We start from the raw sequence: 26,409 nt of genomic DNA, 5'->3' as shown, positions 1-26,409 counted from the left end.
TACTCACCTTTTGGTCTATCGTAGGCGTTTATACACTCGCTGGTCATAAACTGACTGATAAGGGCCGTTTTTCCAACTCCCCTTATACCTAACATAGCGACGGTGTGCGAAGCTACTTCCTTGGGCGGCAGTCGTCGTTCCACATTTTCCTGATCAGCAGGCGCCAGAGAATTTGATCTCGATCTTCTTCTCCTAAAGGAATCTCCTCTATTGACGACACCACCTGAGGCAATCATTGAAACATAGTATAGATAAAAATATAAAAAATTGTAATTCATATAAATACAAACAATAAAGAAAAAGCAGAGATCGAAATAATTATCTTACAATAATTTAGTATACATATTTATAAAAAGTAATCGATTATTGTTAAAAAAAATAAAAGTTTGTTAAACGATAAAAGATAGTAACAGATTGTTTTCAGAAACATTTTATTATTATTATAATCATTATTTCATTATTATCATCCATTATAAATCATCAACGTATTTTTTCACATAAATTCTCCACTCTTCTTTTTTAATCTGTAATCCGCTTTTGCTTTAGTACCCATATTCGTATTCGATTCGTGTAGACATTGATCGAATATATGCATCTCTATATTTATATTTGCTTTTTTTTATTTAAAGCACGCAATGTGTACTTTCAAAGTACATTGCATGTTCTAAACAACATCGTGCCCTTTACAGCGCATTGACCTCGGTTAGTACCACTAATACCACATTTTACGTGGGCATCATTTTAATATTTGCTTGGGATTGGTGGAAGAAATGAGCAGAGATGGAACGGCCGGAATTCTCAACAGAGAATTTCATCTCTCGGTTAATAACGCAATTCTCGTGGAATATGAAATAAATTTCACTTTAAAAAAGATAGCAACTACACGTGCGTAACTTCTCTTATATTATTGAAATATGCTTTTTATAAATGTAATCGATACAAGAAGTAAAATAAGAACAAATAATTATGATTTTCCATTATTATTATATAATAATATAATCATTATAAGTTATTTTCAAAGTGTATACTTGTGTCTATTGTTAAAAATGGATACATTTACGCATTTATTAAAATCTATCTTAAAATATTAGACTTTATTTTATAAGTACAATATCTGTAATAAATACAAATTAATAATTTAAAATATTTATTAAAAATAAAGATTGTTTTACTATTTTAATCAAAGAGTAGAACGAACATATTGATCATTTTTATATTTTCTGAAAACTAGCTTCTCTGTAAAGCTTGATTCATCAACTGTGTTTTGATAGTTAAACCCATTTAGCACCTTAATGTAACCAACATAAAGCAATCCGAACTGACACAAAGATCGACTGTTTCTAGGTTCGTACATTTGCGTGGAAATGGATAGCGACGCAGTTCGAGTAATGGATTCACACGATCGCTCTCGATGCCATTGCCGATAAACGTAATTCAACGCGAAAATTGAATCGGTATGTGGTCGAACTTGTAAATAATCCTTAGATACCGCAAGAGTAAACTTCGACTATCGGACACGCTTCGTGCTAATGCATTTACGTTGCATTAGTAATTGCACGTCAAGTTGAACTAGCTAACAGAACAAAAGTTACACACCTGTGTACGCAACTGTTTTCTATGCATTAAACATGAATATGCCCCTAAGGAATTGAATTTTCTAACTAAATAAAATATTGTTTTTTTTTTAATTAGATTTAAACAATTTAAAAAATTAAGATTATAAAAAAATAAAAAAAAATAACAAATGGGAAAAACTTATTTAAAATAGCATAAAACGTTATTTACGTTTATTGCATCTAGTTTTATTAGATTTTTCAAACACTCGATTTCTGTGAAAAATAAAAATAAAATATAATACAATAAAACGCACAATACTGGCATGAAAAGCATATTTAGAAGTTCATAGACCTTAGATGATTCATGAATCCATTTTATCTGTGAGGTGATTCACACATCAGTTTTGTATCATATGTGCAAGATGACTCAAATCCAACAAGTCTCGCGTCTCATGAAATTTACGTGTTGAAGCGAAACGTTTCGAAATTCTGATTTCCATGTTAAAATCATTTTACCTCATTATATTTCGTATGTAATTAAATTTTTAACATTATTATTTTAATGGTACGGACATTTATATAATTTCGTGCAAAAAAAATGAATTATTATAAAAATCCGTTGTTTTTACAAGTTATTGATTTCACAGTACTGACGACAGAATAAATTTATTAAACCCAATTGTGAAGAACAGCGCAGTCGTACATTTATTTTATATAAAATAATCTACTCTCTCTTTCTCTAACCCTCTAACCTTCTCATATTTACAATAAACAGAACTTTATATTTTTTTTAAGACTGTTTTTTATATTAAACCTACTTTATTAAAAATCTGATAAACAGCAATAAAAATTAATTTTGCCGTTATATCTTTCAATCCTTACAAAATACATTTAGATCATCAAATCGATCCTGCCCAAAAGTCACGGGCATTTATTACACATACGTGTATCACATGCAAAGCTCGCACTTGATAACGTATACCTGCATCCTCGTGCACGTGTATACGACGATGTCAACGTGCGGCTGTCAACCGCTTGGAGAACAACGCACGTCCTGTTCAGCGACTCAGAACACCGATATCCCGTCCGTTCGTCTGTCCGTTCCTTCCCTTTGTCTCACACCTTTGTTAACGCGAAGTTTAGTCCGACATGTGTGCTACTTGTGCGCACGTACTTGTATGTACGAATGACTAAAAGCGGGAGAATCGATCATGCCAGAAAGAGACAAAGAAAGAAAAAGAGAAACATGGAGAGAAAATTGGACAGCTTCGGACAACTCGCGGGGACAATCCGATTTTCGCTCCGGCTTCGTTAAATCCGGAAGAATTTTGTATCACATTTGAATGATAATCAAACGAACGTTAAATGAGACTACAGCGATATCTTACTCTAAGCGCTCTAGGCATTATTGACTATTTTTATCACTACGATCTCGGTAATGAGGCGATTCCGATGAAAGTTTGACAAATCACCTATCACGTGATAAATGGCACGAGATATTAGATCTGGTTACATTCGTATATAAAATAATGTGCATGTACAAGGACAAAGTGATAACGAAATATTTCAAATGTTTCAGATAAATGCTAACTTTGAAAAATTGTTCTTGTTAGCAAGATATTTTCTTTTTTCATCAAGATAACAATGTTATTTATCACGATAAATGTTACTCTATGAGTTTAAAAAAACGATTTGCAACTAAATGCCGTTTATTTATTAAGTTTATACCATTTTTTTGTTAAACACAATTTTCCGCACTCCAATTATAGGGATGTATAAATTATCTTACTGCACACACACACACACATGCGCGCGCGCGCGCGCACGCACACGCACGCACGCACGCACGCACGTACACACAGCTTTTGATAAATATGTATCGTTATTTATCCGATGTATAATCGGATTGAAAATGGATGTCGATTGCAGTACACCATTGATTGGTACAAAGTAACGTCAGCTGACAGGAACGAGTTGCGGGTCGCTGCGGGACCGTTATTTTCCACGTGCTTTTGATAAAAATATCACGCAGCGCTCGACTGAACTGCATCGGTGCAAGCTTTTGCATGCTTTTGCAAAAGTAAGTTATTTCACAGCGAAAAATGGGGAAAGCGTTCTCCTTTACCTGTGCGTCCGTTCACCATCTAACGAGCAAATGGCTGGCACGACAAACGCGGTATAGGTGCACCGATTTGACCATCGAATAGGTGAGATAGATTCTATTAATAAAAGTTTAAACGTTCGACGTACGATCAACGGCGCTGCCAAATCGTTTCGTGCATACTTAACGTTTCCGCTTTAAAAGTGATTTGTAAGAAGTTTCATGATGCAATAAATTCGCCATCTTTTTGGTATTATCGTTTGATATTGTTCTAACTCTAACATTTAGTTAAGTGTTGTGTGGGCGTGCCTGCAACCCTGTTGCTTTTGAACCTGTTACGTTCATTGATCCAAGATGTGCAAAGGCGACTTATAAGCATCTCTCAGACTTTGATGTTGTTTACATTGTATCATTTTAAGATAAATTATAGAGAAAATCTTCAGAAGATCTTTATCAGACTCTTAAGAAATAGAATATTTATATAGTCAATATTGTTGCGTTTATTACCTTATAACGTAAAGATTTAAAATAACATTGTTGTTTAAGAGCGTTTGAAAATTTTTAGGTTTGAAATAAATTTCTCGATATAAATAACATGAGTAACTTGAAAATCTTCAGTTTAAAAGCAGATTTCTGTGTTTTCGTTTAGATTTTTTTATATTTCAAGAGCGTCTCGAATCAAATGCATCTCAGCTGAAAACGAAACTTTGCGAGAGATATACCTTAGAGATTCAAGAATAATATTATAAATAGAAAATGATGCAAGCGATCTTAACATATCATCGTACAGTTGCACCTATATAAAAACTATGTCGCTTTCATGTCTCAGCCGCATTTACATTCCATGTGACACGTCCCAAAAATTTCTGATGACGCATATTTGGCAGTCATCAGAGAGACGGTAATCGAGACGCTGATTCTCTTTCTCTCTTTCTCTCTCACTGTCGTCATCTCTGCCGTCACCTACTCATTTTTTCTCTGATATCGGCTATTCGGTGGGTTATCGGCCTGGAGAGCCTGAAAGTCAAGTTTTACGGCAAGTGAAGCATGTTATGGAAAGCGCAACGTTGTACCTTTATACACTCCCCTGCTCACAAAATCGAATTACATTCCGATCGATATACAGCAAAGTCAATAGAAAGAAAGAATGAAGAAGGCTGTTTGCCTTTTTTTTTATACATATCGCTATTTATAATTTAGGCATCGCAGCCAGAAAATCAAAATAAAGGAGCAGAAGTAGTATTTCTGCTTCACATAAAATTGCCGTTCAATGAGATCGAAAGTTATACTAAGCTATTGCATTATTAATTTTAATGGAAATTCAGAGTTATTAAATTAAATGACTTTTATATTAAATATTTAAATAGTTATTGCCATCAATAAATTAGCAATTAATAATACAAACATTTACATACAGTAAATGAAAAAAAATTATAATTAATTTACAAGTGGCATAAATATATAATAATACGCGAAGTACGTTTTATTAAAGTATCGGTATTATGGAATTGTTTCCTCGTGATTGCGCTCCAACATAAAGCCGCGATGCCATTTCGTGAAAGAATGCAGGAAAATTTAGATGACGAAAGTTTCTGCAATTCCGAGTATAGCTAGTTATAGAAGCCAATAAAAAACGTTGAAACAATAAGAAGCAAGGCAAGCGACTTCCTTCCTCTAATCTCGTTGAATGAAAAACTGCTTGCCTCATTTATCTTCGACTTCTACGTTGGAGGAATTGGATGATAGAGAAGACAGATATATCGTAATCAATCAGACAAAGTTATCGGTCATCCCTCTGGGACGAATATTGTTCACTTAAAGCACGAGATATCAGTATTCCGCGTACTCTCAGAATACACTCGAAGCATTTCATTCTATTCAGAAACTAATAACGCGCGCTTTTGTATGCTTTATTTTGACGAATCGTATTTAGTCTGTCATTTATTAAATATTTTTGCAAAGCAATAAGGCTGTACGACATGAAGCATTGCGCAGCAAAATATGAAATAATGTAGTAAAATACAGAATATTGATATTCTTTATTCAAACACTGCCAAAGAGAAATAGACAAAGGATTCAATCCAATACATAATATATATGTGTGTTTATGTGTGTGGTGTGTATACCTGAGAGAGAAAAAGTTGTTTTTATTGAATATTTAAATAGAAATGAAATTTTTTAAATAATTGTCGAAATACTAAAAATGCTAGAGATTGTGAGTCATATTTTTGCATATCCGGTCTAACAGTTTACGATTGGTATACAAATACTTCATCTCAAGCAGTTTTCAGTAACGGGATTTTACAATGCACACGCCAACCTTGCACTCCGATAATCCTAAGATCTTGTTCCGCGGGATAGACTCTCCGCTTCCCATAAACTTAAAAGCTTTCCAGACACTCTAAGCCTGCGTCCTCGGCAAAGTGCTTTCATTCTTTCTTACATCTAGTTGTAAAAGAAGGTAAGAAGAGCGGAATATTATTGCGTTTAACATAATTTAAAAAGTAAACGGTAGGTAATGATAAACCATAAACTTCAATCAAGCCATCTGTTTGGTAACTTCGGTACTGGGCCACATAATAAGTCAACTTGTAGAATGAGAAGGAAGGTCTCTAATTTATATGTCGGTCACATCGACTTAGGCAAATCCACGCGGTACAAAGTTGCCACCCCCGTCTCGCTGGCATGATGCGAATTTCTGTCGTCGCGGTTAAACTCCATTAAGCAAGCAGGGGAAGCACATTTGAAAGCACCGGCAGTGATATAGCCGCGGTGTCGCTCTATAGGGACCAATCTACCAGCTGCGCGCCCGGTTGTCGTTATATGAGTGCATGGTTACGTGTAGATATATCCCGGACGCACATGCACGCACACGTGGCACGCGGGCGTGCACACGGATGCATATACGACCCGATGCAAATTTGCCCGCGGCGCGCCGGCTATGCGGAGTCATACGCATAGACGAGAGAGAGAGAGAGAGAGAGAGAGAGAGCTAGAAGGCAGCGGAGTTAGACCTGCCACACGCGTGTTACCAGTAGTGGCGTGGAACGTCTGCATATTGATCGATGCGCGCAATCAAATCATTCCGAGGTAACGTGGCGGTTACCAGCCGTAAACAGCGACCCAACTAGCGCGGCCGCTAACTCCGTTAGGTCCGTTTAATATTTCAATATCGGTTGCCTCGTATTACGCTCCTCGTGAAAGTCAAAGCGAATATCACTCTGCGAACCGGACTCATCGCCCGCTCGAGGTAAAGTCGCGCTCTCGGTAGTGGCAGACTACTGCCAATTTATCATTCGCGATTCTTATCGCGGACTGGCCGTAGCTTACCGCCAATCAACGGCCAGTTGTTTCACGGCGAGAAAGAAAAGACCGGAAAATGACGCTAATTGAAGCATTCAACTGGGATTTACGTTAATGTGCCGTCGTTTTCGCGACACTCTCATAAATTTTATCACGGTGGTTTTATGCACGAACGTGCTTCTTGGAACGACTACACAAGAATTCTTAATGTCAACAATTTTTCTTACACTAAGCACGTGCATTTTCTTAAAATTCTTAAAAATTTACGTCTCAACTGCGTAGTGTAGACGGAAAATATATCTCGAAAAGAATTTTCAAGAGAAATTATATGCATGATGTAAAACAAATTTATTCACTATCAGCAATCGCTTGTGAAATTTCACTTCATAAAATTTTTAATTAAATTTTTAATTATACCCTGATAATATTGAAAAATTATATGTACATTATTGAAAATGTAATTATTAAACTCTTAAATGTTAAAAGCATGCATACATATGTAGGCATGCTTCAAAGTGAAGAAGAATAACTACAATATATATATATATATATAGAGTCCGTAATAATAAATACACCGTTGTACTTTCTCTCTTTTCTTTATTCTTTTCTTTTTATAAACGCGATTATATTAGATAAAAATTTAAAAAAAATTCCGGGACATAAATAGTGCTTCCCTAGAACGGCTAATGGTTACACGAGTTACATTGGCATGAAGAAATAGCAAGCCCAGTGAATAATAGTCGGGCTGCTAAATATCCGCTTCGGAAAGCGGATTACATCGAAGACGAAGGATCAAGTCGACCGTAAATTTCGACGTAGATTGACTAGCTTGCTCGTGCGCATCAACCATGAAGCCCGTCACACAAAAGATTGATATGTATTTATGCAAAATTGCACGCGGCAAAGGCGAATGCGCGTCTCGCATATATGCGATAAAGCGAGACGAGGCGGGAAATCGTAAAACGTTACGAGCCGTCGTCACCGTCGTTCTAGCACGCAGGTTCCCACGAGAGAGGGCCGTTTTACGAGCATCCAGGAAAAGCAAAATCGATTTTCGAAACGAGTCCGACGAACGATCAGGGCGGACGTGTCCCTCGATTTCACGGACCGTGTTTGCGCAAGGTCGTCGTAAGTCATTTTACCTTTGCCGTATTTCTCAACATGCTACTCAATGAGCTATTTTCTAAGCAACGATCGCTTTTAAATAACTCTAAACATTTGCACGGTTAAACGTACAAAGATTGTGTTCCAAAATCTTCACTGCGAGTATTGAAAATCTGTAGTTCACATTGTATACACAATGGATTTTCAGCATTCTGAGTAAATAACAGAGCACATAAAGTCTGAAATATTCAGAATCAGTTGACTTCACTTATTTTTCGATTCTTGACAATAGTTGCTCTATATTTCGATATTTTAAGATTTGCGAAATCTTGTAATTCTTATGTATTATTTCCATACTCGAAGAATTTTTTAATTCTCTTGTTTTCAAACTGAAAGATCTTTTAAAGCTTTTATTTTTGGAACATTAAACACCTAAAATCGCGAGACATTCTTGCATGCATTTAACTACATTTATTTACATTAATTAATGGACAATATATCTAAAAAGTTGCTTTATTGAAAAGTTATTCTATATGAAGATAGGTATAAAAGCTGAGGCTTTTGTTTAAGCGCGATTCCACTTCTAATTATACTATCCTTTCACGAATTCATCAGGCAAACGGTACGAGGCGTGTGCATGAAACGGCACAATGGAATGTCTGACCAGCATTGCCTATATCTACTGCGAGAACGTACGCGGTCCTTGATAAAACAGGGATAGAAGTACGACTGAATTGAATAGCGGCAGCCCGAAGAAGCGGTAAACCCCTCGATAATACTCGCTCCCCATTATCCGATGGCCGATGTTATGTGGAACATAGAATTTTTAAATGTAGTCAAGCGTAAGGGGAGAGAGAGAGAGAGAATGACGACGAAAATAGAGGCAACGTAAATGGCAGCGAAAATATTTACACCGACATTGCGAGGTATATGCTGAATTAAATTCTTGTCAGTGGTATTTAGGCTTCAATGTATTTCAGCTCGTAAATTTTAATTTTAATTACGATCGATTGTTTAAACGGTAATTCTTACATAATCGTCCGTAATTACAAATATCATAATGCGCGCACGGTATTACATTTCTAGGTGGACCGTATTTAATTTGATAAAGGAGGCAGTGAGACAAATGGAGACGCAACGCAGTTTTCATGCGTGCATGTGCGTGGAAGCGCCCACGAGTCCTCAGGCTCAGTTCGTCGAGCAAAATGCTTGTTGAACCTTGAAAGAAATTTTCATTGGATCTCGCGCACGTCCGACCAAGCTCATAATTAATAACTTTCCGTATCGAAGAGTGTCGCCGGTGTCCGCTCTTCCGTTATTACGATAGATGAATATTCCTTCAAAGAATGAACTTCCTAAGAAGTTTCTTCAAGAAGAAAATATACCTTAAGATAAAAACGACGTTTTTCCTCGGTACAAAATTGTCCGTTTATGCACTCTGACATATGTGCGCGTTGCAAAATTCGTTTCAGTACTTTGACTCGTTGGGCTCGACAATAAAAATGATGTCATTACTCGACGTGGGAGTAGTAACAATGACGTTTTTATTACTCACGGTACAAATGAGAGGATAATAAAGTGTACAGAATGTGATATCATAACGTTAAACCGGGCGTAGGATAAAATTGACGTAGTAACGTGGGTGAAAGTAAGCGCAGTGCTAAAGTTACTGGAAATGATTGATAGTGACGTCACAAAGTGCAACATAATATTTTATTTTGTCGGTCGAGATTTATTCCTTAATAATAAGATGACATATTGAGTGCTCCAGTAAAATGTCGCATCGATTGCTTTCCCTTTCATTAAACTCTCGACGAGTTAACATATTTTTTTTAATACCTATTGTAAAAAAAGAGAGAACAAAGGAAAGATTTTTTTTTATTTTTTATTCAGAGAGAAGGTAGAAATAAACTTTTTACTCGTCTCTCGGAAAATTGCAGAAATTACCTTCACTATTCCAGCATGCAATGCTATGTCGTAATTATGGTCAGAACCGCGACAATTATGATTAAAAAAGATGAACACGAATATACATATGTATGCGTTGAAAGAAGAAGAGATTTAATTAAAAATTCGTGCAATTGATTCTGACTGAATTGGATGAACGAAATGTTACAAAATACCAAATTTTGTAAAAATAAGCAGAACGTTTAAAAAAATAGTTTCAATTGTTAAATGTAATATGTGAAAACTGATAAAAGTCAACTGTTCATACAGACTAATCGTTCACTTAGGCTTCAAATGCAAAATTTCAAGTAGAAAAATCCAAGTACAGATCCTTTATCGAAAAAAAGGCAATTATGGCTCGACGAATGACAGAGGAAACTGTTAGCACAGAGGGTTAAGGTCTGCAACAAGAGCACAACAAACCTTTCTCCCTTCAGCGAGGCGAGATACGACGCGCCTAATATCGCGGAAAGGTGGAACGCCGATAGGATTATTTATAGTAACGAAAGCAGTATCCGAGGCGCTTATAAATAAATCGCAGCAGCTGTACCACCGATGTGTTTATCGCAAGGCAACCGGCGCGCCCTTTGTAAGCAACCACTATTAACTCCGAGTAGTCGAAATTATCCTTTTCAAGATTTTTTATAAAAAAGATTATATCAAAGAATTTCATAATGTTATAATTGCGCATACCTTACGTAATAAAAACTTTAAATCCGAGTAATGAAAGAAAACTGCAACATATACATAAAGTGATACAATATTGTAAAATATTATTATATGTAGATTAAAATGTTACGCACTTTTAGATAAAAAAGTATTATTATTATATAACTAAAATTATATAAAATAATATAAATTATTATATAAAATAATATAAAGTAAAACAAATTTTTTTTTATTTTAGATAAAATGACGCTAATGCTTTTTTAAATTATTTATTGTGTCATCAAAGTGGATTTAACGCATTTTTTTTTAATATTTAAATTTACGATGTATGCATAACGCAATTATAACTCTGTTTAAATCGAATAAGATCTTAAAACTAAATTTAAACAACTCCACGCGTGTATTTCCATAAATATTTTTAAATTCCTCACTAACTTTATTTCTGCGTAAAATACTGTAATGAATTTACGAGGAGCTGTGTAAACTTAGCTGGCAGAAGGAGAGTAGGCGGAAAAAGTAAGATCGTAGAGAAAACGGTCTTTGGATGGAATTACGATGTATATGAGGTTATTGATGCCGCCAAAATGCTGAGGGTTAGATTCCATAGAAAGCTTTAACAAAAGGTTGATACGGGATACGAAGAAGTAAGTGTAATGCTACGCCCGACGCACACCGTAGCCATCGTTGATCTTTACTACTTTCATGGTTCAGCAACCTTTCCTTCTCTCTCCGTTTCTTTCAAGGAGGTTTTACTGATAATAAACTATAAAAGAACGAAATATAAAGTATTGAAACTATAAAAAAATAAAATATAAAGTATTGAATTAGCAATTTCAATCAATTAAAAATCTTTATAGCAAACGTCTTTTAAAAATATTTTTGCAAAACTTAATGAACAAAATTTATTTTTCTTAATTATTATTTTTATCCGCCTCAAGATTTAAAAACAACATTAGAAATACATATATTTGTATCAAATGTGATCTGTACAATAATTATTTTTTACAGAATTTGTTGGATACATGTATAACTATATGAAAGAGACATTTTTTCTGAATATATGTCTATAGGGAATTTTTTTCATTATCTCAAGTGATCCTAAATGTTTGATACAACATTTCTACTATATCTTAAAATGGAAAACAAATGGCTAGGGTAAATAAGTTAGCGCAAACTCTTATGAGCTTAGGCTTCCCTTCTATCATTTTACGACTTAATATATATTCCTATGTTTACTGTTTTCCCTGTGAATATATCTAGTTGATATATTCCTCCCTTCGACGCTTCAACTTCCCTTATCTAGTGAAATTGATATGGCTAGAAATAAGAAGACGAAAGAGGAACGAGATAAACAAGAATAATGAGACGACTTAATTTATATTGACGGCGGTGTAATGCGTCTGCGGTTTATCAGCGTGCAATCTAAAACGCGGCTAATGTGTCTGTTCTTCGCGCAAAATCAGATCTGTAAAGCCTCACGCTAGCGTAACCATTATTTTGTCGTGCGCGTTGTTGACAAGGATAAGAACGCAGATAACTGGAGAGATAGATGTTACGAACGTGTATTGATCCGGAATTCGAAAAATACAAATCCTCCACAAGCCGATTTATTCCTCTCTCAGAAACATATAAAGAAAAATGGAGCATAGCAACAAACGCAAATAAAAGACGTGGTAAGAGAAAAATTAATCAATACACGCGTATGTAACGAGTAAAGTAAGAAAAAAAATTTTTCTCTGGAATATAGTAATTGCGAGTATATATATTCCGAAGATTTTATTTCAATTGCATTCTTATTATGCAGAAACTAATATACATATATTGAAAAAAATTGTTGTGCATAAAAATAAAAATTTTAGCCAAATTTGCAACGTTTTTGATCTGTTTCATCACATTACATGCAAGAAAGAAAGATATAAGTAGATTTACATCTCGGTTTAGCTACGATTCAACCTCGTTTAAAAATTTGTTTAATCACAGCGTTTAAAATCAACATGCATTACGGAAGATATGAATTCTATGAATTCTATCACGTATGAAGAATTAAATCGGTAAAGTAGGCATATGGAAATTCTGAATAGAAATCAGTTAATTCCCCACGGAGGCCCAAGGCAACAGGTGCGTGGAATCACACGGTCAGATGAATCTCCAACCCCTCTGAATACCTATTTAAAGTATCTAAAATACAAATCTGTTATCTGTTTTCAATTTTGTGTACAGTATATATATATATATATATATATATATATATATACTATATATATATACTGTACACAAAATATATATATGTGTGTGTGTGTGTGTGTGTGTGTGTGTGTGTGTATCGCGTGAAAATCACTTTGATCATTTGCAAACAAATTTTATAAATAATTCCGAATTTAGCCGGCAAACTGGTAAATTGTTTATTGATTAAATTTGCTTACAACGTTTCCAACCAAGATCCTTTTCAAGTGAATCAATTAAACAATATTACTTTAAATCATGTGTTCTGAAAACACAACCGTCAATAAGTTCTTTTCAGAGAAATTATTTTTAACACTGGCAATATATAAGTAATACTATATTCTACAAATTTTATTTTCTTTCTGAAAGTTTTCGCCAGTTAAACCGTTAACACGGAGAATATTTTGCTCCTGGAAGTTTCTGCTGGTGAGATTATCGCGAATCATCTTATACTATCGTCGAGTGAGCTGCTCTTCCAAACGACAATAAGATCTCAAATAATCTTCTGAGAAACTGTTCAAGGAAGCTCCCGCGAAAATGGAAGCGACAGCTCTGGTGAGAATGTAACAGGTCGAAGAAGCGCTTGCCAGATTACGTTACCTTTTGGTCTCGGGTTTACGCACCAACAAAACATTTTGCTTATTTTCTCAAGGTTCTCTCCATCCTTTTTGTATACCTGATTCTAGTACCATTTTAGAACCGATATCTGCGATATCTTTATTGTTATAATTTCACCTATAAACTAGACAAATTCGTGTTCTATTGCTATTATTTTATTTGAATTTTCTATATTATTACATCATTTAGTTTGATACGATCAAAAAACTTTAATAAATAAAAAATAAGAAAATTTTTAAAGAAAATATCTTACACACAAAAATTCATCAAAATGTTTGAGAAAAAATTTCTAAATAAAATAATAAGAAGTAAAATACATTTTGGATCCGAATAGATCCGAACAAAACGTCAGAATTAATTCTTATAATCGTATGTGCGTCCATCTACCCCTAGGAAGAAATAACAAATAATAGACGTCTAATAAACGCCATCGGCGTCTAATCAACGTCGATCCGATTTGTTTGTTCTCACAGACCATATATTCCTATTTCTCATGTAATTATTTTCCTTAACAAATGCTCGTTTCTTTGAAAGACAAAAAAGTCTTGGTGCCTGTATGTATCACCATAAACATGAAAAATTATCCTCCTCTGGTATATGCAACGATTATAGTTTTATTATTTTTATTATCTTGAATTAAGGTTTATAAAGTTATTTTAATATATAAAATAACACAATAACAGTTATCGAATGGCTCTTAAAATAATAATTTTTAAAAAATTTCAAAATTGTGGAAATCTAGAAGAAATATTTAAATTATCATTAAAAAGAAAATAAATTTAAACACTTTATGTTTTGTTATAAAAAAATGTCCAAAGTAAGTAGCAATTTTAGAACTCTCTTTTTTCAGTTTAGAGCTGTTATTATAAATTTGCTATGAAAACTGGCAAGAAATCAACGTTTACAAATGTAACAGGTGGTCGAATTCGATTTATGGTAAACCAACTTCAAGGAACGCAACAGTTTTGATTAGACTAAGACAAACGGGTTTATGAAAGACGTGGAGAATAGGAAATGAATTCAATCATGCGGAAAGTTGCTTCAACGTAAATAGTACCTCCGTTCCATTTATATTCGTCGTTCAACTTATATTCTCTTTTACCAAGATAATTAGTTTCCGATAAAATAGAATCTACTTCGCCAAGTTGGAAACTCAATTAGAAAGCACGATTAATAACGTCAACCAAATCAGCTGCAGTTGACACTCATATTTTTACGCTCATGACATACGTAAAATATCATGCTATTAAACGATAGCAGCGTTAAAATTGTTACATTTTGATCTATAATCATGTAGAATAGAATTATATTTAGACTGAGTTTTGCATGCTGACGTAGTTTAACGAAACTTTGTTTTCAATTACGAAACAAACGGAAAAGTTGCTAACGCAAACTGATTGTATCAGATTATAGTTTACATCGCTATCAAACTGTTTGTATCGAGTAAAATAGCGTAGACCTGATGTAATATGAATTTCGAGGGATCGTTTATCTCTGTGGGTTCGAACGATCTTGTCTCTGATGTATCCGCTGACCTAAACCACCAACTTTGCCTCGAAGGCACGTTCCGCTCTTAAACAGTAACTTTCCGGGAATGATTAACAAGCAAGCAGGCAAACGATTTGATCTGGGCGAGAAACGAGGAACTTCATGTCATTTAAGGTAAATTCAGGCTCTAACTTTGTTACTGTACTGCACTCCACTTCCGTTCAGAGAACGATTAGAGACAGAAAGATAGACGGGAGAGGTTGAACAATTCAAATAGAATTACACGAGCATGATGCAAAAGCGATTGGATAGAAAATCAAGTAGAATATTAGAAATGTTTAAACATACATAGTATGTGTATCCTGTAAACTTTAATAGAATTAGATTTTAATCATAAATTCTTTAACAAAATTGAAATCAATTCTTATGCAAAAAGAAGATTAATAAGAAGTTATAACATTTTAACATTTAGTTCTTAAAACACATATATAATAAGCTTATTCCCGACTTATAAAGTTTTAAATATTAATATAGATTAATATACAATTAGAAAAGTTTCAATTAAAATCTTGAAATAAAATGAAAGACGTATTTTGTAACATATTTTTGAAATCACGTTTGTATTTTGTTTAGTAAAAGTTTTTAAAACTTCAATTATATTCAATATAAAAATTATTGTTAAACATCAACTTTATAAAAACTTAATAAATAGATATCAATTGAAATAATATACATTAAAAATAGATAACAGATATACAAATGGCAATGTTAGTGACCGTCATCTCCACATTAATATTGTTAACGCACTATGCTGCCGCACAAATATCAACAAGATCGTAATAACTCATCGAGAAAAAATGATCTCGTAACGTTGTTCTACTACACCAGCTCCCATCAATATAATAATAACATTTTCTTAATGTCGTAATCGTTCACGTTTAATCGAGGCTTAATCGATATCACCTAGTCCAACGATGCCATAATGATACCACGAATACCGTAAGGAAATTTGATAGTACCGATCGGCAATCAATTTTCCCGATATCAAATCACCCTTATTGATCAAAGTTTCCGAAGACGTCGCATATTCATCTCTATGAGGGTAAGCGAGCGTTATTACAAAACATGATTCTAGACGGATGAGTGTAAATGACTTTCACGCGCATTCACTGGCTCGTCGAACTCGAGTTAAGCCCTCGTGGTTAGAACCACGTCGACGTCATAACTATAGCTGCTCTATTTTCGCTTATCTCGACTCCACTGGTCCTCTCTCCCCTGCTAACTCTCTCTCGTACTCGTGTATTTCTGGCACGGCTTCTCGTGAAGTACACACACGTGAGGCAAAGAAACGCGAAGAAACACAGTTCGAGATATTTCGATTGAATTTATTTTCATTCTCTCTTTTCTTTTCCCATGTAAATTGTCCGTGATTCCATGAAACATAATAGCTCGCGATTGCGCATTGCAATGAAAAGAATACCGTCCAAATACGAACTCCGATGCTACTGTGCTATATTTAAAAACTACACAGAATTTTCTCTAAACATAAGAAAATAAATAGATTAAACGGAAAATAGCAATTATTTTGATTAACGTATTAATAGCTTTAGCTTTCAGTAAAATTATTTTCTTGTACCTCAATTATTTTCTTGTATTTCAAGTGTGAACTTTATTCCATTAGAATTAAAATCTAAAGAAGTTTAGTTCAACTTCTTTATATTTAACTAATCTTTTTTAGATTTTTATTTCTAATTAGCTTAAGTCCGCTTTCACCAACGTTATTTTGGTTTAAAGCTAAACTTATACATGTATTTATCTTTATCTTTCATTCTAAATAAATAAAGACAGACACATATTTAAATCTCGCTTAAAACCAAAATAACGTTGGCGCAATCGGATTTTAAAGAAGTTTAGTTAAATTAAAAATTTTAGAATGAGGAAAATTGTACTGTAATTTCTTGTAAGGAAAAAAGTTTTCAAGTTTAAAGTTTGAAAGAACATGCAATCTCTGAGATATTCTACCTGGCAATTTGACTGAAACTGCTTGCTATGAATTTATATTACATGTTTAAATAATTAATTATTTTGATTACAATGTAATGCAATAAAGCTCGACGATGTAAACTATATGCATTTCATTAAATAATTGTAATTTTTAATGAATACATATAACCAAACTAATTTATTTAAAATAGAATTTTATTAAGTTAATATAATGTGATACTGTAAAACAGTTTAGTCGATAATCGATTTATCCGAAACCATCGTCGAAACTATCGAAAAATTCAACCATTACGTCGCCCACATGGTTACCGATACTTTTGCGGTAAATCGAGAATGTTTGTACAATGCTGGAAGCTGTCAATAATTTACGTCGCAAAAGAGCGAAGTGTACACACTCTGAAAAAGTTTCACTTTGCTTTTATAATTAAACAAACGTCGATGGTTCTATGAATTTTTTGGGAATCTACAACCATGATAAAAAAATATTTAAAGATAAAAAGAGTTTAATACAATAATGCTAAAAGTATTTGACGTATTGCAACCTAAAATATATCCCCCAAAAACATTATAGTATATAAAAGATTCCATTGATTAAAAACTCAAAAGCGCATATCTCTTAAGATGCTTGAAAAGTCTCTCGGGAAGTGTAAAAATTTAATTATCTTCAACGACTGTACACTTTTTGAGAGTTTAAATTTTAGATAATAGAACCACGTAGGTTCTATTAACAAGTAAGACAATAGCCAAAGTTACAAATATTAAGAATCAATAATTATTGCATTATAATTGTGAAAATTATTCAACTAAATATATAAAACTTCTAAATTACAGATAGCATCATTAGAAATTTATTACTTATTATTATTCATATATATCATACTTATTATTATTTTAATTAGCTTATTCCACCTTAAGTCCAGTGTCATCTTATCTTTTGAACCCGTAATAGACTGTCTATTCTTGCTCGCACCTCATATTTATTCAGCGTACCTGCACTTTCTATCTATTCCTATCTCCCGTTGTGCAAGGAAGCCGCGGTCGACACCAAAGCACTTCTCTCATCGTTTTCGCATAAAAAGTGAAATCGTTTCCTATGGTTGTTTACATTTACAACAGGTGGAAGAGAGCTATTTCTGACCTTTGCTGGTGAGACTGAAGCTACGAAGTCTGTAACTATCCTCGTCCTCGCCTTCCTCCCGCGGTGGCATCTGAGACGAGACGTCAGGCACATCCAGGAAGGCGTTGCTCTTCCTCTGGTGCGTATGGTGCATGCTCTGTCCCCTTCGGCTCCCTCGTCTCCTGATTCCCGGACTGACGTCATTCTCGGTCAGTCTGGGCTCGCTACTGCAGTGAGCTGACTTCATACCGCTCTCCTGATGATGGTGATGATGATGAGCGGCGGCTGAAAGTGACAAGATTATAGATATTCGTGTATATTCAGAAAATGTATCGGTAATAGATATACAAAATTTATTAAAAAAGCATAACATAGTTAACAGATCACAATGATGATGCTTTGTACCGTATGCCATATATTGTATATATTTCGTACAGATGCTTTTTGTATAATATCAATATCAATGGCAATTAAATGCAATAAGTCGCTCTATTTAATCGTTTTCAATCATGGTTTTAATAAAAAATTATAAATTGTACTGCAGCATAACAGATATTAAAATATGATTTTATTAAGGACGCTTAAAGTAAAATGTAAAAATTTAATATCTTGCTTAATAAGCACGAATGACATATAAAGAATTTTAACGACTTTATCTACCATTTAAAAACTGCCTCTCTCCGAATTTTATTTGTGCATGTGCACACATTTTGTACAAATACGTAAAATACCCGTATTCATATCGAGAGCGCTGGCTTTTGTCTTAAAAAAAGAGATTTTTTTTCATTTTTACAGAAATACATTTCCAATATTTTACACTGTAATGTCGAAATAATGGATTTTATAACAAGAAAGTTATGATTTTATAATAGGAAAAATATGTATTTTAATGGGAGATAAAACTATTTAAAGAAAAAAATCTTTGGCAACAAATAGGGCAGATAAACAAAACAAAAAAAAAATTCTTTTTCGACTGCATGCCAATCGAGCTTTTCACCAACAAAAAAGCGTTCGAGAATAAAGCAAGGAGCAGAGCATTTTTCAAAGGCACTACACCTATTACATCACAAAGTCGACGCGTGCAAAGTCAAGTGATTTAGTACACTCTGGAAAGGGTCGGGAAAAGAAATTAAACGACGCGGAAAGAAAAAGAGAAACGAACGCAGAACCGCGTTTACGAATATTTATTTGCTTCATTTAATCGCAAAGTTTATTGAGCAGATAAATTTCCCCGTTTTATCATTTTCAAGAAAATAGAATTTCTCGTTCCAATATTATTGGATTAAAGCTATTTAATATAACAACTGATTCTGTAATATCTCTGCTGTTAATTGTAAGTAATAATTTATATTAAAATTTATATATAAATTTATATTAAAATTTATATGAAATAATTATATTAAAATTAATAATAATTTGTATTAAAATCTACATATCTATGTAACTTAACATGTAATTAAATTGAATATTTTTGATAATTTCATGCAATATATATATATATATATTACAAATTATATAGGTAATTATTTCCAAAATTTAAAGAGGGTAAAAGTCGCGGTTACTTAAATGAAAATATCCCACAACGAGATAATGATCTATTAAGCGGGTAATGCTCGCCAATTTCTATCGCCTCTTGATACTATGTACTAAAATTTTAACTCTCTATCCTTTAATTAAGACTTGATCGTGTTCCATCCGCGTACAATTAAGCAACACGAATCACCGCGCCAATTATTCCTGTTTTTCATTAATATACATCTCCGTGTTTTGGCGCGCATAAAACGGCGAAACCGCTATGCCTAGCTACGAACCTGGTTTCTAGACTTGCTAAGTAATGCGGTAGCATACGGTGAGACGTGTTTGGGCTGTCAGTGACCTACTAGCCAAATCTACGTCCGAGAATAGCGGCCGCCAATGATTTCAAGAACTCTCGCCAGACTCTAGAGCGGCATGTTGCCGATGCAGTATCGATACACTTTGCTCTTTCGTCAGGTGAGATCGTACGTCACCGATGACGTTTCTGCGAGTTTATCGGACACCATCGAAGTTATGTCCGGTCACCGCACCACGCAATCCAGTCGCGCAAAATAAACTTTTACGTATTTCGAAAGTGAATTTCAGCCAGCTATATTCTTATCTTGATTATTGAGAAACACGCGATACGGTCATTTGACAATTTCAGTTCTCACGTGGTTATAGATCATCAAATTTAAAGTGTTCAAAACTAGAAATGCATTTTTCGAGATAGAACCGGCAAATCTAAAAATTTTTTGAAACTCGAGTATGAAAGTTAGCAAACTTATCTCAAGCTGGTTGATAGTTCATTCATACCTCTCAACCTTTGAATTCTCAAGTCTGAATGCTTCTGGGGAATTACAAGTCTTAGATCTGAGGTCGTAAAAATCTACCCGCGTAATGAATAAATTAGTACTTATTCAGCCCCTGCAGGTTATTATCATTACCTTGAGCGGTGGCACGACGTCGGATGCTTTTATTTCCGCCGGAAACACGGGCGCTTTGGGATCTTGTAGCCGGTCTCCGTCTTCTCGTAGGTGTACTGCTATCCGGAGTTCCGCTGCCGCTGTCTCTTTCCCGTTCCCCTCTTTCCCGATCACGAACTCCCGAGGGTGGCATAGCCTCCAACATTTTCTCCATGCTGGAAAATCCTGGGGCACAAATCGAAGCCGATCTGGTTTTCCGACGAAAATAGTCTTCCGCCATTCTTTCAAGTTATCACAGCCACCACTGTCCCTCCCTTCCTAAAAACACTGATCACCACAAATCTTTTACCTTGTATTGATGATTATCTTCTTCAAATTTCTCGATAATTGCGCAAATCCTCCGCAGATTACTGATATTGAATCTTGCTTGTGGCTTCGTAAATGTAAGTGAAGCCCTTATACTTCACTTATTAAACACAAAGTATAACGATTTGTATTACTCGACTGTGTCAGGCACTGCTTTACCGTAATTCCACACTTTTTTTATCGTAATTCTTGCACGATTTCCTTCCTTCGTGGAAAATGTCACGCCGCGTCTGATTTCCGGAATGTCTCTTCGAATGCCGCGAACCTTCCATTCGTGGGATTCGATTATCGGAAAAGATATCAATTCGAAAAAAATTTTATAGGATATATCCACATAAGAATGTCATGGATCCAACGTTACATCGACCGATCTTGCCTCCGTAGAGAATCCTCGCGTGCTTCTTGACTCTACAAATAAAATATAGGAAGTTTGATTTCCTTCTGGCCACGTGCGCGCGAACGATACGGTCAGAGTAATTACGGCCGTGGCAAATTGAGCCTCTCCTAAACTCTTCAGTAAAATAATTGGCATCTATATTTCTTTTTTTTTTGCCTGTTTCTCTTTCCGCATTTTTCCCCATCCGCATCTCTCTCATCGGTTTACTCTGCTTGCCGGATGCGAGCGTGCATGTTAATTAGATCCACCCCGTCGATTATTGCCTCGATTATTTCATACGCGTTCGTGAAAGCTTCGAAAGCACGTATGTAAATTTAGAAATATATCGTACAATATTCTACAAGTTGTAGGTATTTATTCCTTAAAATACAAAATATGAATTATTCTAAATAATAGAATTACAAATAATGAATTATTCTAAATCACTTAATTACATTGAGATTTAGATTTGTATATGTGTGATTTTTTATTCCACTTTACATATTCAGATAAATTATACTGAAATAATTTAACTTTTATATTTAATTGTACCTAATTCAATTAAATCCAGTCGTGAGGTTCAAGCGATCGAAAATGTGTCTTGCCTATTTCTGATTAAATAGGATAAAGATCAGTGACAATATTGAGGATGTAGGTGTCAGTATCCGAAGTTTCAAGCGGAACTCGGCGTAGTTGAAAGACAACTCTGTGGACTGTCGAAGCTGTCGAAGTTAGTGAACGTGATACATCGAGAAGATATGGTACGTGAAGACGTTCCGGCAACTATAATCGAGTATTGACAAAGGTAAGCTCAGTTACACAATACAACTTTGCAACACCTTATCAATATACTCTCTTCGATGGAGTTTATACATGAATTCGACTTTGAGACTATGAGAGGAAATTAAGTAGCTTACTTTAAGTAACTGAAGATATCTTTTCATATCCAAGAGTAATTATGTTTGTACATATCATTATAACATAATACAACTGTCTTATTTTCCAGGTACACGTTTTTTTATTTTTCATTTAACAATAAGTAATTTTGTCTCAGCAAAGTATCTTTAAATATTTTTAATATTTAAACTAGAATCATTTTTTGGAATAGAAACAAATAACAAATAAAGAAAACAAATATATGCAGCATTAATAATAGTATTATATCATCATTTTGATTTATCAAACTATCTTCTTTTGCATGTTATAAAGAAAAAAATAAGATAGTCAACATAAAAGATTATTATACGTCTGCTGTTATCACAATGCAAGCAACGCGAGCTCCCGCATTTATAAAAGGGGCATAAAATAAGAATGACTAGGAAATATCTTTAACGAATGCGATGTTGCAACGGACTTTATTTAAAGCACTTTTCTCGTAAGGTGTCTCCTTTGTGAAATAATATATCATGCGAGGACGCGTTTACCATAGATAGACTGCAGGATTAAGTAGAGGAACTGAAGCTTTGCTCTGACAGGAGTGAGAAAAGGTCTTACGAGCTCTTCATCGACGTTGAACGTTAAAATCGATAGTCTGCATAAGTGCTTTAGGTATTCACACAACATAACTTCACATATATAACTTCACATTATGGCATCGAAGATGCGAGTTATCGTAAAAGATATAAAACTTCAATACTACTTATTTCTCACGTATTTCATATTATTGTTTTAATATAAAGAGCTTTATAGCTTATATTAGAAAAGACATACGTTAGAGACATACGTTAGAGAAATAATAAAGTTTTAGTTATATTTAGTTATATTATTTTGTCTTTTACGTACATATATAATTTAAACAATTCACTCTTTTTTGATGACTTTGCTATTTTCACGTACAATCGTGTGAATCATTTTTTACATTATTTAATCGTACTTTTTTTGTACGCAACGTTAAATTTAATTGAACCTGTCGATATTTTTAACAACCTCTATTCAACTCTACGTTTTCTTCAATTATCGGACATTCAGATCTAATCTGAATACGAGAATCGGAATGAATAACACGTGTAAACAATGTTTCAAAATATTCAAAAGATATATTATAAAATATATTGAAATGTATTTAGTAATACGTTTTCTGCTAACATTTCCATGACGAATTCTACATCGCTTTTTTATGTACATGTATATAAAGTAATTTTGCCCATTTCTTTTATCAATTATTAAATCTTATTTCTGAAGAATAAGCCTTACATTAAAGTTAGAGAAAGGGAAAGAGAGAGAGAGAGAGAGAGAGAATAAATCCATTTAGGAGCATTACTAACTTGAATAGAATATGAAATGTGATATGTTCACGTAAGCAACATTTTCAAAACTATACATACATGCATGTTCAACATGAGCAATATTTCCCATTTCTCTTGATATTCACTGAAACAAGATATAAAGTTGAATTTGCTTGAAATTAAACAAATTGAAAATATATTTTTGTAAAATATTTTCATATTAACATATCAACTGCCGCATTAACTGCCGCTGAGTTAAATGTCACTAATTAAATTTAATTAATATTTGTTAATATTTTCATATATCAATAAATATTCAAAATATTTTTAATTTTTCTGCATAATAATGTAACGCTACCTTATGTTCCTAAAACTTGTAGAATATATTTTATTATAACAAAAGTTATATATAAAATAATAACTATTTGCCCATTAAAATAGAGATAGTACTTTTTCGCTCGAGTATTCAGTGTTATTTAACTCATCATAGAAGGGTTAAGGACAAAACAGAGAGAGAGAGAGAGAGAGAAACCGGGCGCCCTTCGGGAATTTCAAAGTCGGAGCATCGGTTTTTTTTCTCCCGTGCGATAATCATCGCGCTCTCCTCGTCGACTTATTTTTTCCGACAACTAATTATAGATAATGTTTCGCATAAATCTTCTAGGGAGAATCATAAACATCTCCGCCGATCTGTCCCCCATATGTTCATCTCCGTGTCTCACTCCTTCAAGTGCTTCGCCACGGCCGTAATTATCCCCCTTTTTCGATAATCTCGGGCAACCTCTGCCCTTTAACCGTAATTATATCGAGAGATGATATTCGCGCGCATCTGCATCTCAAGATATCGCCCCAAGACATCACCGATGCCTACTCTCATCTCCGAGTACCGAATCCGCGGGATCTCTGCGGGATCGATATGCCGAGCGCGACGATCGATCCTTACCACTTTAGGCCGTCTATGACCGTGGGATATCTCCTCGTCATTTTTCTACTTCATCCTTCTCCGAGATCACGACAGACTCGAATCACATGTCTCGATTGCTCGCACACGAGCGCGACTCGACCGACACGATGCACGTCCGACGATACGCGGCACACTGACGACTAGCCGGCGTTGCGGTGGCCGCTAGGGCGAGAACCGACGCCAGGCGTCGGCGTCGGCTCTCTTGCACGCCCTCGTCAACGACCACAACGAAGACCACGACGAAGACCACGATGAGAAGACGACGGCGAAGTTGGTGCGCGTCCAATTCCGCGCGTTCTGACTTCACAGAGATTCGCCGAACGCGCGAGATGCGCTTCATCAGAAACGGAATCTGCATGCAGCAACGAATGGTTGACTGGTGATTGTCGGTGTTTAACATTAATTATTTCAATCCAATTCAAGTAGGCAACTACAATATCACAAAAGAAAATAAATGTCTCCAGAAAGAAGAAATGCTGGATCAGATTGCTAATCTAAGAAAGTTTCATACACATTAACTCCTCGTGAGTGACAAGCGCCATGACTCTACGAAAACTTTAGCTTCATTAGATCGGTAGCGTTAACTTTGCGTGACTCACGATGTCTCACCCAGAAAAGTCATTATTCTATTTCGATATAAAGTCTTTTAAAACTTCAGAAAATGTATCTAAAATAATACCAGTTAATTAGCCTCTTAGAAATAAATTGCTAACTTCAAGTTTAAATAATTTAGAATAAACACAGAATAAATTTCCAAAGAAAGAGAAGCTAATAAATCGTTATTAACGCGATTAGCGCATTAATGTATGATTTACCGATGTGATAATCAGTTGGAATGTTCATGCTTTTTGTTCAATTTTCACAAACTAAATAAAATTCTTAAATTAATAGCTAAAATTTCTCTTTAAACATGAATAATTTGTTATAAACGCAAAGTGAATTTCCGAGGAAAATAGAAGTTAACGAATCGTTATTAACACCTATTACATTGATGTACGATTTACTGATGTAGTTATCAGATAGACTGTAATATGCGTGCTTCGCACAATTTTCACAAACTAAGTAAAATTCTTGAATTTACAACAGTTAAAATTCTTTTTCAAGTTTGAATAATTTGCAATAAAAGCAATAAACGTAAACTGAAAAAAATAAAAGTTAATAAATTGTTGTTAGCACGGATTAGTATCCATTCATATGTGATTTTTCGATGTAATAAACCGTTATACTCGTACTTCAATTTTTACAAACTAAATAAAACTGTTAAGTTAGAAATCAACTACAAATTACAATTAAAGCACGTATATATAAAAAATATTCTTACTATGTTTAATATTCTTATAAATATTTTTATTATGATTTTATTTTGTATTACTTTACTTGTATTATTATCTTATCAAAATTCAAACTTCCAATATTATCTCAACAACATTAATTTAATCGCTACAAAACTCTTTTATATACGTGTAAAATAATTTTGCTTGCCTATTTATAAATTTAAAAAATTTCTTTGAACAACAAATAGTATGAGCGCCAGATTTGCCATGTCACTATATCTATGTATAAACCGATCCGAAATGACGTGCCGTGACGTATTCAATCTAAACACCAAACTTGTTTAAATTCTAGCGATAGATGACGAAAGCCACGAAAGCTGGCTCATATCTGTTCTCAAGAAGATTACTACGAAGTACTACTTTTAAAACACCTCGGAAAAGTCGTCATTCTGACATCGTCATCAGGCACATTGGCACTGTATATCTTGTCGGAAGAAATCTATTCGCATTGGTTTATATAAACAAACTACTTACTCATCTTATTCTTTTGGTTTATTTTGCATAGTCATCGTGTTTAATTATGAAAAGTAGCGCGTCACTATTCCAATGAATCAGTACCTCAATCGAATAAAA

The 26,409-nt window shown here is 34.2% G+C and overlaps 1 protein-coding gene across 3 annotated transcripts in view; it reads right to left on the bottom strand.

Annotated features, from left to right (window-relative positions):
- Nucleotides 1–24,715, bottom strand: part of LOC105205566 (GTP-binding protein GEM) — a 38,815-nt gene extending 14,100 nt beyond the window's left edge. Inside the window, exons 1-5 of one of the 3 annotated variants that reach the window (XM_011174974.3) lie at nt 24,482–24,714; nt 20,921–21,345; nt 20,593–20,796; nt 18,152–18,415; nt 8–223 (exon numbers count right to left, since the gene is read on the bottom strand). In XM_011174974.3, coding sequence (XP_011173276.1) covers nt 8–223; nt 18,152–18,415; nt 20,593–20,785 — 673 coding nt within the window. In that variant the 5' untranslated portion in view covers nt 20,786–20,796; nt 20,921–21,345; nt 24,482–24,714. Of the gene's footprint in view, nt 1–7; nt 224–18,151; nt 18,416–20,592; nt 21,346–24,481 lie in introns of all 3 variants that reach the window. The other 2 variants (XM_039454903.1, XM_011174968.3) reach the window with 2 other exon arrangements.
- Between the last annotated feature and the right edge of the window lie 1,694 nt (nt 24,716–26,409).

This window comes from Solenopsis invicta, chromosome 11 (assembly GCF_016802725.1).
Source record: "Solenopsis invicta isolate M01_SB chromosome 11, UNIL_Sinv_3.0, whole genome shotgun sequence".
Taxonomy (NCBI): domain Eukaryota; kingdom Metazoa; phylum Arthropoda; class Insecta; order Hymenoptera; family Formicidae; genus Solenopsis; species Solenopsis invicta.
The sequence above is the reverse complement of the archived record's forward strand: the minus strand, read 5'-3'. Positions and strand labels throughout refer to the sequence as shown.